The sequence below is a fragment of the Camelus dromedarius genome, chromosome 3 (assembly GCF_036321535.1).
Source record: "Camelus dromedarius isolate mCamDro1 chromosome 3, mCamDro1.pat, whole genome shotgun sequence".
Lineage (NCBI taxonomy): Eukaryota > Metazoa > Chordata > Mammalia > Artiodactyla > Camelidae > Camelus > Camelus dromedarius.
The window spans coordinates 10,505,620-10,522,778 of NC_087438.1; the positions used below are offsets into that span (position 1 = coordinate 10,505,620).

Below are 17,159 nucleotides of genomic sequence, written 5' to 3' on the forward strand. Positions count from 1 at the left end.
AGGAATATGGTGAACACAAAGTAAGTGGGCAGAGAGGAAAACAAGTCTATCCATGTCCTTATCTGGCTATGAAAGTTATCTTTTTACCCCAAGGCCTCTGCTGCACAGCTGTATGAGGTGGCCCTGGTGTACCTCAAGAGATAGAGGTACCTGCTTAAAAGGACCACTATTTTAAGGTGGATTTGAGCTGCTGTGGTCTTTGGGAAATAATGCAATGATAATTGAAATGAAATTATGCAGCCTTATTTTCTGAAGAAGACCTAGTTAATCATTCACTAAAATTCTGGACGAAGTGCAAAGAAAAAAGTTACGAGGTACAAAGATTAGCAAAAGATCCAGAAAGCCCTTGTTACTTTGTCAGCAATCTCCTGGTATGATTTCTCAAGGTATGGTTGACTCATCGTAAGTAGAGAGCTTTTGGTAATCGTAGGGTGATGTTTTCCCCTCTGACTGTGATGGAGATAAGAAGGGGTTACATGAAAATTACCAACCTCACATCAGATTACTGTAGGTGAAGGTCTCCCATGTTATGATACAGAAATGAAGAATCTCTTCCTTACCTTTATTTTCTTAGGAAACGTCTACAATTTGTCCCTCTAGCTCTTTCTGAATTCCAGTGTACAGTATGAAAGATGGGCGTCCTTTCCAAAGGAGCTCAGATGCTTGTCCTAAAAGGTAAGTATAAAGAAGTAACTCTATGATACTGTCTTAATTGGCTTGGGCTGCCGTGACAAAACACCATAGACTGGGAGGCTTAAACTACAGAAGTTTATTTTCTCACAGTTCCGGAGGCTAGGAAATCCAAGATCAAGGTGCTGGCTGGTTTGGTTTCTGGTGACAGCTTTCTTTCTGGTTTGCAGATGGCTGTCTTGTGTCCTCCACGGTAGACAGAGAAGTCTGCTGTCTCTTCCTCTTCTTATAAAAGCACCAATCCTGTCAGACTGGGGCCCCACCCTGATGACCTCATTTAACCTCTATCACCTTCTCACAGGCCCTATCTCCAAATTTCTTAGTCAGGTCAAGCTGCTATAACAAACTATCATATACTCGATGGCTTAAATAATTTTATTTCTTACAATTCTGGAGTCTGGAAGTCCAAGATGAGGGTGCCAGTATGACTGAGTTCTAATGAAAAATCTTTTCTGGTTTTTATATTGCTGACTTCTCCTTATTTCCTCACTTGGCAGAGAGTAGCAGAGAGGAAGAGTAAACTGTCCTTTGACTCTTGTAAGGGCATTAATTTCATTCATGGTTTCTCCACCCTACTGACCTCATTTGGCCCTAATTACCTCCAATGGCCCCCCACCTCCTAACACTATCCCATTGGAGGACAGGGTTTCAACACATGAATTTTGGGAGGACACATTCAGTTCATATGACCAAATATAGTCATATTGAGGATTAGGGCTTCAACTTATGAATTTGCAGTGGGGGGATATGATTCAGTCCACAGCAGATACTAAGGTACTAAGGGTATGGAGCTCCACTTTAGAAGCTCTTCAAATAAGTTAAGATTATCAGCTGCCTGTGTTATTTGTTTAGGATGAAATTACACTTAGCTGGAAGCAAAAGACTGGTTTAATGTTTTCCAGAATTCCAAGTCTTTTTATATTATTCTCTGTTATTTCCTTATGTATGAAATGGTTTCAATTTCATGATTAAATTTCATCATGGCCTATACTTCTCCCAAAAAAACCTCTTGGGGACAATTTTGGGGGTTTCTAGGTAAACTATTACTACTGCAAGATATTTTTTAATAAACTATTTCCCCCAGTTTTCCCTGTAAAGTTATTTCTTCTAGTCTCAGAACTGCAAATACACAGTAGGCTCTCCATCCCCAAATCCTGCGTAAAAATAATGAGCACTCCACAATCAAGAAACATACTGAAAAGGGGGATCTTTCAAATAAATACTCAGGTATTCCTGGAGTAGTTAATTTCTAAGTGAAACTAGATATACTTGCTTCCAAGCCTGGGTACAGTACATGAACCTGTGAAACTAGAATAAACCAAAAAGTACCTTTGCTGTGACTACTTTAGAAATTGATGTACAGAACATATTTGAAATCTATTTTTTATTGCTGTGACATTGGGAAATTCCAAATAGTGAAAATACAGAATGTTTTGACTTTGCTATAAAATATTAGTTTATGGTATTGAAAAGGAAGATGTGCATCCAATTGGTACTAAGTTCCTATTAGAGAATTAAAAAATCAGCCAATCCAATAAACAAACACTGCAATGCCTCAGCAGTACTCTTAATGAAAAATTACTGTAAATAAGGGCTGAAGTGTCCAAAGAATAGGGACTCAGAGTCTTTGATGCATTAACTATTCTAGGCAAGGCCACTGAAGAAGCAGTTTGAGATGATTCAAAATGCTACCAAGTCTAAGGACTTACAAATTATAATACCATCATTTTACTCTTAGTTATCTCATTTGGGAATGTTTGATTCTAAGGGGAAGCTGGAAACTGGAATTGTCTCTAGCAATGTTATTACACAGGCTTTTACTTAAGCTTAGTTTTGTGTTATTATTTATTCATCCTGACATAAAAATAGGCTAATTGTAATTATATCATAGTTCATTGGCTTACTTCTCACGACTTCCTCTAAGAAATTCAGATTTAGTCTTTGACTTATTCAGTTTAACACACCTGCTTTCTAATAATTTAGTTCAGTAATATCAGTAAAAAAATTGTGGGCATTTCCAATATGCACTTACACATTAAAAATATACACATGTACCTCTGTGTTTATTTACTATAAAACATACACACAACACACTTTTTTAAAGATTAGATAAAGATGAAATACTTAACATTTAAATTATAATTTTTCTATTGAAGTACAAAATAAGAACAATATGACTAGACATTCTTCTTTATGTTGGAAAGTCTTGGTTTATCACTTTGTGACGTGGTATTTGAGTTTGATTTTTTTCTAATATAACAGACTTTCTTTGAAATAGTTTTAGACATACAGAAAAATGGAGAAGATAGTACAGAGTTCCTATGTACCCTGTACCCAATTTCTCCTATTACTAACATCATACATTAGCATGGTACATTTATTACACTTAATGAACCAAAACTGATACACTCTTATTAACTAAAGTCCATAGTTTATTCAGACTTCCTAACCTAACGTCTTTTTCTGTTCCAGGATCCCACCCAGAATACCACATTACATTTATTTGTCACACCTCCTTAGGTTCCTCTTGACCAACAGCTCCTCAGACTTTTCTTGTTTTGGATGGCCTTAACAGTTTTGAAGAGCACTGGCCAAGAAATTTTTAGGATGCCCCCTAATGGAATTCGTAATTTGTCTGACATTCTTCTCACAACTAGACTGGAGTTATGGGTTTTTGGAAGATCACAGAGGTGTGGGGCCATTTTCGTCACATCATACCAAGGTTACACACCAACCACATGATTTATAACTGAGCTCAGGCCACATGGTAACTTTCCGGTCCACTGGTAAGGATTCAGCCTCTACAAAGGTCCATTAGTAAGCCAAAAGCTGTTTTTCAAAAGGAGAGTAGTTATCCTCAGAGGATGGCAGGATTTTGCCCCAAAATTCTAAGGGTTTGCATTGATTCACTTACAGGTACTTGCCAAAGACTCCAAATATCACCTCTGTCTGCCACTTCAAGCACCACTGGATCCACTGAGTCATCTGACCCACGTGGAACAGCAACGTGCACAACAGCCAGGACCTGTTGCCGAGACTTCCCTTCTCTCACTGTGGGTGACGCCTTTTATTTATTTATTTTTAATAGTAGGAGGGGCTAGATGTAACAACTTACCCTTCACCTTAGAAGTGATGTCTTGAAATGCTCCACTCCACTGGACCCCTAGAAATTTCAGAGGTACAAGGCCTCTGAATTTGGGGGGACTTATTTCCCATCCTCTGATATGCAAATACCTTACAAATACGTGTATAGTAATTGCTACTTCCTGCCTACCAGGACCAACCAGCATATCATTATCAGTGTAACAGGCCAGCACGATGTTCTGCGGAAGGGGAAGGAGGTCCCTGAAGACTAAATCATGACATGGGACTGAAGAGCTGATGTACCTTGTGGCAGAACAGTAAAGGCGTGTTGCTGACTTGTCTGTTGATTCCTTCTAGTGGTCTTTTATAACACGTGTAATTGGAAAAAGCTTTTACCAGATCAATAGCTGTATACTAGGTACTAGGAAATGTGTTGAGTTGCTCAAGCAATGAAACCACATCTGGAATAGCAGTGCAACTGGAATCACCACAAAATCAGATTTATGAAAATCCACTGTCATTCCCCAAGATCCAACTGTCTTCTGTCAAATAGGTGAGTCGAAAAAGGATGTGGTGGGTATCACAACCTTTGCAACTTTCAAGTTCTTGACAGTAATGCTAATCTTTGCAATCCCTCCAAAAATGTGGTATTGTTTTGGCTTATGTTTTTATAGCTTAGCAACAGTTCTAATGGCTTCCATTTGTCCCTTCCTATATTAACAACCTTCACTCTACAGGTGAGGGGACCAATGTGGGGATTCTGCCAATTGCTGAGTATGTCTATTTTTTTATGCATTCTGAAACTGGGGAAATAACCACAGGATGTGTTCAGAGATGCACTGGGCCTAATGTAAGATGGACCTGAGCTAAAATTCCACTGATCACTCGACCTTCACAAGTCCCTACTCTGATAGGTAGACAGTGATGTTCAGGTTTCCATGAATTAGTGTTAAGTCAGAGCCACTGCCTACTAATCCCCCAGAAGTCTGGTTATTTCCTTTCCCTCAGTGCACAGTCACTCCAGCAAATGACTATAGGGTCCTTTGCGGAAGGCTGGGGAAGAAATTAACATTATAAATTTTTGGCAATGAAGTAGGGTCCTTCCTCAAGAAAACCTAACCTTCCCTTCTTTCAAAGAGTTCTGGGTATGTAAATTGGCTCAAGTCTGAGAACTGATTGAAGGACTGCGATTCTCCATTTTGGTGATGCAAGTTGGGATTTCTGTTCATAGACCTAGAACTCTTCTGCTTATAAAGACCAAGTAGGAGGGGGAGGGTATAGCTCTGTGGTATAGCATGTGCTTAGCATGCAAGAGGTCCTGTGTTCAATCCCTGGTACCTCCACTAAAAATAATAAATAAATACATAAACCTAATTACCATCCCTCCTCCCCCTGCACCAAATAAAAATAAATTTAAATAAATTTAAAAAAAGACTAAGTAGGAATTTAGTAATTATCCATTTATTTCTTTTCTAGGGACACCACTATCAATTGGCTAATATCACAGGTCTCAGTGAGTCAGACAATTTTGACTATTGTTTTGTCCATTACAGTAACTGCACTGGTCCCACATTGCCACCCTGAGATCCCACTATCCCCACTGCATTTTGGAATTTCATTTGATGGTACCAGTCTCTACTGTAAGATACATCTGATTACAGAGAAGAGCAACTGCAGATCCCATCAAGGATGCTGGGACTTCACAAATAATTTCTCACAGTCATGGTGAAGCGTAATGTCCTCTGGCTCCCTCCTGGGGTGGGTCAGAAGGTTTTCCAATGATAAATCCACTCTAACATTTCAGTCTTCTCAAATCTTTGGATATCTTCCTCTACAGTCTCCCAGGCAGTTCTGGCACTTCAATTTCATTTATTGTAGGCACTTTCAGGTGGATGGAAGTTAAGTAATCAATGGAAGTTTTGCTCAGGTCCTTCTCACAGTGGACCCATTGGGTCCCCAAACCTATCTTGTGGTTATTTTCTCACTTTCACAGGCATAGTAGGAAAAGACATACTAACAATCAATGAAACAAACTGGTAAGCCTTATCTAACCCTTTGAAATAAAATGTATCTAGAACATCTGCTTAGCACTCCTTACCAATAAATTTGGCCTGATAGCATTTTATAATCCTTCATCTTTATCCTTGTATTAGTTTCCTAGGGTTGTTGCAGCAAAGCACCCCAAACTGAGTGGATTAAAACAAATGTAATTTATTTTCTTGCAGTTCTGGAAGCTAGATATCTGAAATCAAGTTGTCAGTAGGTCCATGCTTATTCTGAAGGCTCTTTAGAATAATATTTCCCTGCCTTTTCCCAGCTACTAGTGGCTCCTGGCATTTCTTGGCTTCTAGCTACATCACCCCAATCTCTGCCTCCATCTTCACATGTCCTTATTTCTTCTGTGCCTAAATACTCTGAATCATCTCGTCTTTTATAAGGACACCAGACATTAGATTGAGGGTCCATGCTAATCCTGCACATCTCATTTTAACTGATTACATCTGCAAAGAACCTATACCCAAATAAGGTCATATTGAGGCTCCAGCTGGACATGAATTTTAGGGGACATAAGTCATCCCACTATAATCCCACACCCTTAATATCCATACAAAATTTAACTGTATATTCTTTTGTATGCTCTGAATTTTTTTTTAGCATGTGCATTTATTACTTTTTCAAATATAATTAAAGGGGGAAATCCATCACTGTTCTCTGCCTTAAAATACAAGTATTCTTTCCATCCGGTTTCTCCCTCTGATGCCAACTACTACTTAGACTCCCTACACTGGTCTTCCTGTCTTGTCTTTTCCCAGTCTTTTCTCTAACTGCACACAACTGCGGTATTTCAAAATAATCTCCTCCTTCCGGCCTTTCAAGGAGGATCAAGCACAAGCACCCTAATTAGCCAAAGGTGGCTTTTTCAAGATCTGGTCTCCAGCACCCTTCTCGAAACAAGCTTTGTTTCTTCTTTCAGTAAAATCCCCTGTTATATATCGGTTTTGCCCCAGAACTACTCGTAGGTTTCTGAACTGCCCATGCCACTCCCTTCCTCCACACTTTGGTCCTGAGCTGCTTGCACTCATGACCGCTGCTCAACGTCAGCGGCTACTACGCTATTCCCTCCCCAGTCATGAAACATTGTCTTCTGATCTTTGAAGCCTGTTAATATTTCCCTTCGCCCTTGCTCCTCTTAAACCAAATTTCCTATAAGAAAGAACGTAGTTCAGGAACACACCGTGCTGCGCTGGCTCACCTGTCGGGCAGAACCATTTCGCTCTTCCCGCCCTCACGGAAGGGAAGGACTGTAACTCCCAGCCCTGGAGCCGCCAAGCCCGACCACGCACCGAAGGCTAAAGGCCGCCGGGCCCCGGGGACGGGTGGGTGGTGACGGACCTGTCACACCGGAGAGGCCAGGCCATCCACTCGGCCCACATCCCTCCCTCCACAGCCAGGCAAACCCCGTCGGCGGAAGGCGAGGCTCCGAAGCCAGGAGAGACACTGTAAGAGACGCCCAAATATGTCAGCGCCCTTTACATCTCAAGGCCGGCCTTCCTCCGCCTCACCGAGGAGCGTCCTCGCCGCTAGTCCAGTGCTTTTCCCTCTCCCACCACGGCCCAGTCCCTGGGGACTCGGAAGCGCCAAGATATCTAGAGCGATAAGTGCGCGCCGGGGACTCTAGGGCCGACTGGCGGCGCGCCCGGGGGCGGAGCATGCGCAGCAGCCGCTCCGCGTGGGCCGTCTTCGTCTCGGGCGTCTGGGCCGGCGCAGGCGCATGCGCAGGCTTCGGGGCTCAAGGCGCCCCGCCCTCCCGGGCCGCGCCCCCTCGCCGCGGGTCAGAGGCCGCGGGGCGGGAGGTGGTGACGGGCGCGGAAGCGTTGCGTGCACCCTCGGAAGCCGGCGGGCGGCAGAGCAGCGGCGGCCACGGCCGGGCGCCCCGACCGGAGGGGCTCTGGATCGCTGGAGGCGGCTGAATCCCTGCGGCGGCGCCGCCGGCGGCGGCGGCGGCCCCATGAATCGCGGGACCATGCCTCAGCCCGGAGCGTGTCCGGGCGCGAGCTGCGCCGAGAAGCCGGTGCGGGAGGCGGGGGCCGCGGCTCCGGAGGGCAGGAAGGCGGCGGCCGGTGGGCTGCCGCGGACCAAGCTGCGGTGCCCAGCTGAGCAGTGAGTGCAGGACGCGGGCTGGGCACGGCGGGGGCGGGAGGGGACACTGGGCTCGGTCCCCTCAGAAAGGCTTGGGGGGCTTGGGGCCGGCGGGGGTGTAGCAGCGTGGGGCCCTTCCCACCTCGGCTTCTAAGTAAGGTTAGCGACAGAGAGGAATCTGAAGACACTCGTCCAGTGTCCCCGTACAGAAGTTTTCCCGGAAGGCCCGTCTTGAAATTCTGTTTATCCATTGCCTCTACCCCACCCGCTATTTTGACATCTCCATAGCTTTAACGTTAAAGAAAACTCCAGAAACTTGGGGAAGAAACTCTAGAAGCAGATTGTTTGAAAACTCATTCCTATTAGATCTTTCCTCCAACCTGGTGCGGGAAGGAAGTAAGGTTGTCACTGTCACAGGCACAGGAAAGCTGAGCCACGCGACATGTTTGTTCTTGGAAGGCAAGTCGCCGCTTGATGAGTGTCCCACCTGTTGGACAGACTTTGGACGGAGTCTGACCCTGTTCTGTTTTGCCAGTTAGCGGCTTAACTAGATATCCTCAACCCTCTTTGTTTTTAAATCTGAAAGGCAGTGTTGGTTAGATCAATGATTTATTGAACTGTAAAGAAGGTGGCGTAAATCAGGGAAGTTTAGAGTTTCTGCAAAGAAAGGGACGGAAGCAGAATTACAAACTTGAAGGCTGAAACTTCTCTGCACTTTCAAGTTCTAGTCATATATAAATGCCTTTGGAATTCCAAAAGTGACAAAAGCACTCGAATAACCAGTGTGACAGATATCTTAATTGACCAGAAATTCCACTTTTTCTCCCCATTTCCTAAAAAGGGGTTCTAGGAGTGGGGACTGTTATTGCAGATATTGTAATAATTCTCACTTACATGCTTCTTTTCTGTGGGCTTTGACATTCTCATTTACAGAGCACCCAAACCCCTTGAGACAGTGTTACCCACACGGTTAATGGCCCCTGGGAAAGATTTAGAGCAGAAAGTCTTAAACTCCTGCCCTCAGGAGCTAGGCACATAACTGAAGTGAGTGAAGCTGGGTAGGTGCAGTCTGTGGATTCCTGGAGAGCTGGGTCCGTTCGGGCTGGGTCTACCAAGTTCTGGCCTCTAGTTGCTGGGTTTTCTGTATTTAAAGAGTTCAGATATTCTAAAATGTTCTGGTTTTCAAACAGTAGCATTTTTTTTTTTTTATTTTTAAATCAAAACCACTGTGTAGGCCCATGTGTGAGCTGATGTGACCTGTGGCTGCTGTTTTGCTCCCTGGGTTTGAGACCTGCCTCAGCCTCTGCAGCGGGTAAAGTGCCTTTACCCCTTCCCAGCCCAGGCTAGTTCTTAACTGCTGCTGCCAGGCTGGCTGCTGCTACCTTGCTCATGCCCTGGTGGTCTGAGCTGGGCCCCCGCCTAGTGGCCCTGGCCCTCAGATGCTGCTTCTCAGCCTCAGCAGTTTCATGCCTCCCAGGAGATGTGGAAACTTGGAAATCAGAACCACAGTCCCCAACATGTGCATAGTTATTTGGCAAGTTTTTCTGCTGTGTGTGGTTCCCAGAGCCTGAGCACCTGGGGAAATGGGTCATGGTGCGAAAGGAACACTCTTTCCTGATGGGAAGGTTTTGTGGCACAGTGGCTACTGACTGTCAATAGAATTATAGGCTTAGAGCTGAAAGGAATCTAAAAATCCCCGGCCTAGGTTTGTCATTTTACACATTAGGAAAACGACTTGCAGATTTGATAGGTGCAGCTTGTCCAGGGAGTAGGCTTCAGGGCCAGGTTCCCTGATGCCTGGGTAGGAACCTCCCCACTATTTCTCTCTGACTTCCTCAGCAACACTAGGCAGAGGGATGTGACTTCTGATGACGGCCGACTTTACTTTTTTTTTTTTTTTTCCTGGAATAGATGTTCCAATTTACTGTTTTATTTCATAGCGTAGTTGCTTTTTCTTCCTATTTTTGTTGTCTTTGGCCATCTCATTCTCTTTTAAGTCTCATAAGAGAGCAAGGGGGAGTAAGGGAAAGAGGTGACAATAACTTCAAATGTCAACATCTTACGTTTTGGGCTTTCTTGCTTAATATGTGGGCAGTGGGGTTACTTCTCCTTGCTCTGTGATATTTTCTCAAGGGCTGGAGCAGCCATACTGCATTACATAAACATTGCTTATTATATAGTTTGCAATATGATGTGTGCACATCAGCTTTTACATGGTGATGTATGCAACCTAATAGTTGAGTGTAGATTTAAATAAATAAAGTAATGCCTGAATTAAGTCGTCAAATAGTTTTTAAACCTTATGTTTTTCTGTCATTGGAGCCAGTCCCTTCTTCCCACCCAGAGAATTGGGTTTGCCCAGCACACGAATTGAGTAAAATTTTTGCACCTGGAAATATGAAATACTGTAAGATGCAGATATTTTGAGATAATTTGCAAAGGCATTTAAATACATTCAGTAGATAGCAATTGTGAATACAAATCATAGCCCAACTTTTGCAGCCATTGCTCACTCAGGCTGTGACTCTTTGAGGGGTGCAGTGATGGGTACGGGAAGGGATGGCTCATTTCCTGGGCAGCTCTGTAGAATACTGATTCCTTTTGACTGAGATCACTGTGTTTTGGAAGGGAAATAGTGGAGAAGAAAGACATAAAAACCATATGGATAAGCTACTTTCTAAATCTCTTTCCTTCCTTTTCTTTCTTTCCTTTTTTTCTTAGTTCACTTGAGAGCTGTGGTTGGCTGGCATTCCTTGGACAAGCCATATGGATGGCTCACAAGATGACTTAGGGTTCCTTTTGAAGAAGTATTGGGCCAGACCAGATTTTGTTGACTTTCTGGGGAACTCCTGCTGTCAGCAGGTCTCCTATACTCTGTCCTCTGCTCACTTGACCTGTACAATTGCAACTTATGCTGTGTCTACTTCTTGCTCTTAACTAAGCCAGTACTACAGTCCTTGAGGATCGGAATGGTCCTGGGACATGGTTGGTGGCCAGGCTTGACATCCTTAGAGAATTGAGAAATGAGGCTGCTCCATCCGTGGTCCTTCTTTATCTGCCTGTCAGTGGGACAGGGCTTGAATCTGGGGTCCACAGGCTTGCTATGTGTAGAAAGGAACATGTGTCTTTGTACCCCTCTGAAATTGAAGAAAGAATTATATGTATATTTATGTTTTTCTGGACTGAGATTCTGATGAAAGCTGTAGATTATCAAAAGAGCTGTGAACAGCAGCTTGTTAAACCGTTGTTCTCAGGTGTTGCTATTTGTACTATTGTGCAGATTTGTTTTCCCACCCATCTCACACCTTAGCAGCCTTAGAGGGCTATTTTTGGTGGGGTAACAGCTACACCCTCCTGCCCTTTCCCCCACCTGAGGGTAGAACCTGCTTCAGGGCTGGGATGTCTCTGAGAAACCTCATTGTGGAGGGTGTCATGTGGAGTAGCAATGAGCCAGTCGTGGAAAGTCCACTTGCAGGAAGGAGGTGGAATCTTGGCCTGGGTGCCGGTACTTTCCTGCATTTGATGTGTTGTTCACTCATCTATACAACCGCTAAGAGGTGAAGACAGGCTGGGTTGAGTGGTCTTTACTTTTCCTGTGCCTGTGTGGGATGGTGCATTGGTGTCACAGTGGTTGACACTGTCTCACCAGCACTGCCTGGGCCATTAGTCTTCTAGGACAGGCCAAGTTAAGCATGAACTGCAGCGTTCAAGTCCAGAGAGCTGAGCAAAGTCATACTCAATTTAGCTTTTTCAGATAACTAAGGGGAACTTGGCGCAAATGTTCATAACGGTGAGTGATTAAAATGCTGTCTTGTTAGCTTTGCATATACGTTAGAATTGACTTTTTTCATATCATGTATATACTTGCATCAGAAATTGAAAAATTGACTTCACAGGAATGCCTTCTGCTTCACGGAGCTCTGTGTTTTTAGCTTACACTTTTGTTTTGGGAAATAGTATAATTTTGTCTATATGTAGTAAGCATTTTTAAATTAAGTTTTCAAACATCTGTTATGCAAGTCTTTGAACAGAAAGTGGAAGGTTATAATTTAGTATGCAAGGTCATGTAACTTACTCAATGATGTGTATTGTCTTAATATTAAGAATGAAGTATTTCATCTCTAAGAGAAAATGAGAATTTGAAAATACACACTTTAAAATAACATGATGCTAAACCAATAATTTTCTAAGTAGGAATTATTAGCATTTTGGTTTTAAAATTTGACTGTGTAATTGAGTATGACTCACATGCCATGGTCCCCAAGAAATCAAGGCACATTTAAGACTTTGTCTTACTTTTCTACACTACTTTTCTAGTGATCTGTATGTTTTCTAGAAGGAAACTTTGCTATGGTGATCATTCGAGCCTGTGTACTTCAGTGGCCTCTTTTGTGCCAAATGCTGGTCACTCTTCACTCCCACCCCAACCTGACGCACACAAAAGATTGCCAAGTTTCTGAAACTGGTCAGCATGGAGGAGTTTATCTTATCATGTAATAGCCCCTTTCCTTTCATTGTTTTGCCCTCTTCCCTTCCCATAACAAAAATTTAAACCTCTAGCTATTTTAGATTCCCAACTGTGAATCTAATTTTGTTCTGTTGTTGTTTCAGTTTTAATATTTTGCTGCTTAAAAAAGTTAAAGCAAAAATTTATTCAGTGAAGTATTTTCTTAAATAAAGGGTTTTTAAAATTTTTCTTGTTTTCACACACCTTTCTGTCTTTCCAGTTGATTGTCCTTATGTTGGATGTGTTTCATTTTGGCTGGTAAATGTCTACTCTTCTGACCATATCAATTGAATTTTATTCCTTGAACCTATAACTTATCCTCTCTCCAAGGAAACACAGCTTTAGGATCATTTTCAAAGTGGCCTTTAAAGACCATATTATAGTTTCCCTGGTGGCCCTGGCAAGTTAGCAGATGTCCTTGGTTACATGTCCTTGGTGAATGGCCATGGACAAACAAGTAAGCAAACATTTGTGCATGGGATCAGAATGAAATCTAGTTGTGGCTGAAGTAATTTGAATATACTCTGGGCCTCCCATTCAACAGTTTCTGCTTTAATTTGTTTGTATGTCTTCAATCACTACTTTTTTTATTTCCAGTAATCTTCCTTTCTGCTCTGTCTTCCCTTTGGCTTCTCATGTTGACTTCGTTTTATTCCTCTCCTGTTGGTCTCTGGGAATTCGTGTTTGCGGCTGTACACAGAGATGCTTGTTTAGAGAGCCTCTTCTTGGGCGCTGGTGTTGCCGTTGCACTTTGGCTATTTTGTGGATTAGACAGAAGGAGGACAAGAGTGGAGGCGGAGACGCATGCCCACAGCCACAGAATTCGCTTGAAGTAACATGTTTACGGACAAATAGATTCATAGTCTGTTAGAACTAAGAATTGGAAGAGGAACCTTGCAGGTTATTTAGATCTCATCCGGTCTTCTCATTTTGAAGATGAGAAAACTGAGGCCAAGATTAGGGAAGTGGCTTCCACAAAGACATGCTTCTGATAATGATATGAAAATAATTCACTTAAATGCCTGTTTTACAGGATCAGAATTTCTCTCCTACTTGATAAAGCTAGGAAGGAGGTCAAAAGATATCATTAAACTATTAAAAGAAGAACTAACACATTTAGTCACTTTTTATTTTAGGCGTTTGATGTATAGTTCCTGTGAATCTGGTTTCTGTTTGCTTTTAACCCTGGCACAGGCTCCATGGTTGACATCACACCTTTTACTTGAAATCTCACTGGGGTTAGAGCACATGGAAAGTACCTTTTCCCTAATACGGCTCCTCAACCGCCACAACTTAAAAAAAATACATACACACCATCACCTTTATTTAGAGAGAAAAAAGGGAGTAAGAAATGATCATTGGGCGAATCTTGCATCACTACTCTGCACGAATGGATATAGGATGAGCGTTATTAAGACTAGCTGACTTTTTTGAGTGCTAAGTAATTTGTGTGTCTATTTTCACAGGAGTCTCTTGAGGTGAGGACTGTCCTTTTCACAGGTGATTAAATTTAGGCACTGAGAAGTATAGTCACTTTAGTTCCATGGTCATACATATGGGCGGTGAGGGCTGGAGTGAGGAGTGGTTGAGCCCTGACACTCCGACTCCAGCCTTGGCACTCGACAGTGAGCTCACCTGGCGCAGTGGGCAGTGAGCCACCCATGCAGAGGGCATAGATGGAGCCAGTCACAGGTGTAAAAGCACAGGTTAGTGCTGGCCAGGTGTTTGGACTGAAGTGTGGCTGTGTATATCTGAATCACAGAATACAGGCTAGCGTGGCGGGTTGGGTCCAGATTTAGACGTCCCTGCTTATTTGGGAGCCTTTGAAGGGTTTCAGAGGGTGGAGGGCCTGGGATACGTTAGACTCCACACCTCGGCCCGCCTCTCTCGGCGCCCCTTCTTCGTCTGTCTCTTGCTCCCCCTCACCCCTTCCTCTCCCCAGCTGTGCGAAGCTGTGCACTAGGCGCTGGGGTGCTAAGGGAATTGAGGACAGGAGTATCTTGAGTCATTCACTTAATTTCTTATTTTGTATTAACCTTATTAACTCATCCTTTCAGGTTCCGTTGTGCCTGGAGCCTTCCATCCTGGGTGAGGTTTGGGGGTGTGCTGGCATGGGGAGGGAGTATAGGGAATTGGGGGTCGGATCTCTCCTTACGTGTGCATCAGCCAGTTTCCTTGTTTTCAGCTCTGGGTGTCCCCTGCACCCTCTGAAGTTCTTGGCATCCCCAGCTCCTGAGGCTTTCTGGGACCCTGCAGGGTCCACCGGTCTTCCCTTCCAGCAGGTGCCCCTCCATCACTCACTGCCCCTCCTTCCGCTTCTGGACTGTTTGGGCTTTCACATATCTTGTGGTCTCAGCAAAGATAGAGTTGGCATTTCTGTTTCTCATCATTTTCATGTTGTGGTGTATTCTTGAAAAGGAAGCATCTTAAAACTCAGGAGTCCTGCTTTTCATCCTTGTCCAGCGCCCAGTGGGGTTTTCTCCCTTTCTAGTACTCTGTAGGTCCTTGTCAGGTCACGAAATGAGCCTGGAAGCTCTTTAGGGAGCCGTCGTGTAAGGCCCCGTGGAGGTGTGTGGGGCAGCGGGAATGTGCTCACGGAAGGCGGGTGGCTGCTTGCTTGTAGGGGTCCCCGGGGAGGAGGCGGAGCCGTGGGGAGGTTTGTAGGTTTGGGGACTTGTAATAATTGATGTTCCCCTGTGCTATTTTTGGAGTAGCTATTGTAAAATTTACCTGTGACACACTAAAGTTGGTCATTGGCCTGCACGCCTATATAAATACTTTTATTAGCACTATCTCCATTCTTGGAGCTTGAAGAATCATGGCACAGCTTCACTGATAAGACATGTGCTTAGGTGCTTACCAATGTGGTTGAGACATTAATAGATGTTAAATTAAAATGGTTTCAGAGCCTTGTAGCCAGTTAAGTGGCGTAAAATGTCTCATTTAAAGTAAAAAACCTCTGAATTAGAATGCTAGAAACATGAATCTAAGATAAAAGACCCATATTTTATCAGATTGTCATCATGTAATGTGAAAAAGTTAAACTTTACGTGTCTTATACATTTTTTAGGCAGCTGCATATTGTGATAAGAGGGAAAATGTCAGTGCAACAAATTTTTGAAATGTCTAATTTGGTGTGATTTCAGCGAAGAGGACATGTATCGTGACGCGGATGAAATAGAAAAGGAGAAAGAATTACTTATACATGAAAGAGGGTCATCAGGTATGTTTGGAATTGTTTTATGTATAGAGTTCTTACCGTTTATAGTAGAAAATGCAGTTAAATCAATATATCCATTTTCATAAAATATTGAGATGTACTTTCTCGGAAGTGGTCTTATGCGTGTGGTCTTACTTGCATCAGATTATTCGCTTACTGACATATGTTTGGGAAATACTGTTTCCTAAGGTTTTCAGGTTTTAATACAAGTATGTTCCCTGTGTGTTCTTGACGTTCAAGTCATTTTTGCACGTGTAAGGATTCTTTAATCTCTTGACACCACTCTCTCACAGTTCTTGATTTCCTTATATTCTTGGACAGTTTGGATCTGAAGTGCATTTTTCATTTCAAGCGGAAGGCCTTATTGAGAAGCTGGCTCTCTGGGTCTTCGCGTGCAGATGGCCATGTGAATTTGATTAACTTACAGAAAGAACAGTCATGGGATTGATCGCACTAATTCTCTTATCATTTCATGATTCTGTGCCCATGTTTCTGTTCAGTCATGCCTGCTCTGCTCACCCCTACCGGGACCCATTGACCCATTGCAGCTCCAGTGAGCCACCCCTCCTGACCGCCCCTGCTGTGGGCACGGCTGGCAGCAGGACTGTGTGTGGAGGGCCTCCTCACTTCCCTGCCAGCCTCGTGCGGGAGCCGAGGGAGGATGCTCCAACATGGGACACGCCATAGACGATCCACAGGTGGCGTTTTCTTGCACATCACCTGTGTAACGTGTGTGTTCGACTGGTTTGTTTTAAGGACCAGCTCCTGTTTATTTTATGGTTAACAAAATATTTTATGTATAATTAGGAACGCAAGATACAGAGTGGGGTTTTTGATAGTAATTTTCGAGTCTTGCTCACAAGGAGCTGGGGGAGCTCTTCACCGTGGCAGCCCCGGGAGATGTCCTTTGTGGTGGTCCAGCTGAGTGTGTCCGGGCCACGCTGCCGCGGTCCTCCGTGGCCTTCAGAGGAGGCTCGCTTCCCCTGCTGCAACTGCACACACTTCCCCGCGGACTCGGTCCTGAGTCTTGTTCCTGAGGAGAAATTGCTTCCTCAGCCATCGCTTCTTCCTGCCACCTTTGCGGGGCCTCCCGCTCTCTGTCGCACGCCGCAGGCTCCCGGCAGAGTCCTCTCCTGTCCACCAGGGAGGCCCGAGGCAGGGCTCCGGCCTTTCAGCGGTCGGCTCACGCCCAGCCTTGGTCCGAGGCTCCAGTGTGTCCCTTTATACTGCGCCTTGGTCCTTCTGGGCTCCCCGCCCTTCCTGAGACAACATCCTGTGGACGGGCCTCGGGGGGGAAGCTCTGTCTGTTAGAAAACGTCTTTATTTCACTTTCTTTCTGGAATAACCCCAGAAGAGTAGTTGTTTTCTCTAATTTGTTTGAAGATTGTATTCCATTGTCTTCTGGTTTCCTTGTAGTTGAAAATGCTGCAGTCAGTCTGATTCTTAATCTGTAAGTAAGGTCATCTGTCTTTCCTCCTTCTCGTTGTCTGGTGTCCTGCAGTTTCTCCTTGATGTCTC

General features: G+C 44.0%; 1 protein-coding gene and 2 long non-coding RNA genes across 10 annotated transcripts in view; 2 read left to right on the top strand and 1 right to left on the bottom strand.

Moving 5' to 3' along the window:
- The window catches only part of LOC116150153 (uncharacterized), a 37,863-nt gene extending 30,401 nt beyond the window's left edge, over positions 1-7,462 (bottom strand). Inside the window, exons 1-2 of the long non-coding RNA XR_010378022.1 lie at positions 7,028-7,462; positions 561-668 (exon numbers count right to left, since the gene is read on the bottom strand). This is a non-coding gene — a long non-coding RNA (uncharacterized LOC116150153). The remainder of the gene's footprint in view (positions 1-560; positions 669-7,027) is intronic.
- Positions 342-4,025, top strand: LOC116150154 (uncharacterized). The gene is made up of 4 exons (XR_004133793.2): positions 342-386; positions 575-675; positions 3,607-3,743; positions 3,968-4,025. It is a non-coding gene; the product is annotated as an uncharacterized LOC116150154 (long non-coding RNA).
- A 172-nt stretch (positions 7,463-7,634) lies between the features above and the next one.
- The window catches only part of OTULIN (OTU deubiquitinase with linear linkage specificity), a 61,833-nt gene continuing 52,308 nt past the window's right edge, over positions 7,635-17,159 (top strand). For 4 of the 8 annotated variants that reach the window (XR_004133814.2, XR_010378034.1, XM_064479588.1 and 1 more), the window contains exons 1-2: positions 7,638-7,935; positions 15,568-15,644. Coding sequence is in view for 4 of the 8 variants with exons in the window: in XM_064479588.1 (XP_064335658.1) it covers positions 7,784-7,935; positions 15,568-15,644 (229 nt within the window). In the remaining 4 variants the exon portion in view is untranslated. Of the gene's footprint in view, positions 7,936-15,567; positions 15,645-17,159 lie in introns of all 8 variants that reach the window. The other 4 variants (XR_004133812.2, XM_031443365.2, XM_064479595.1 and 1 more) reach the window with 3 other exon arrangements.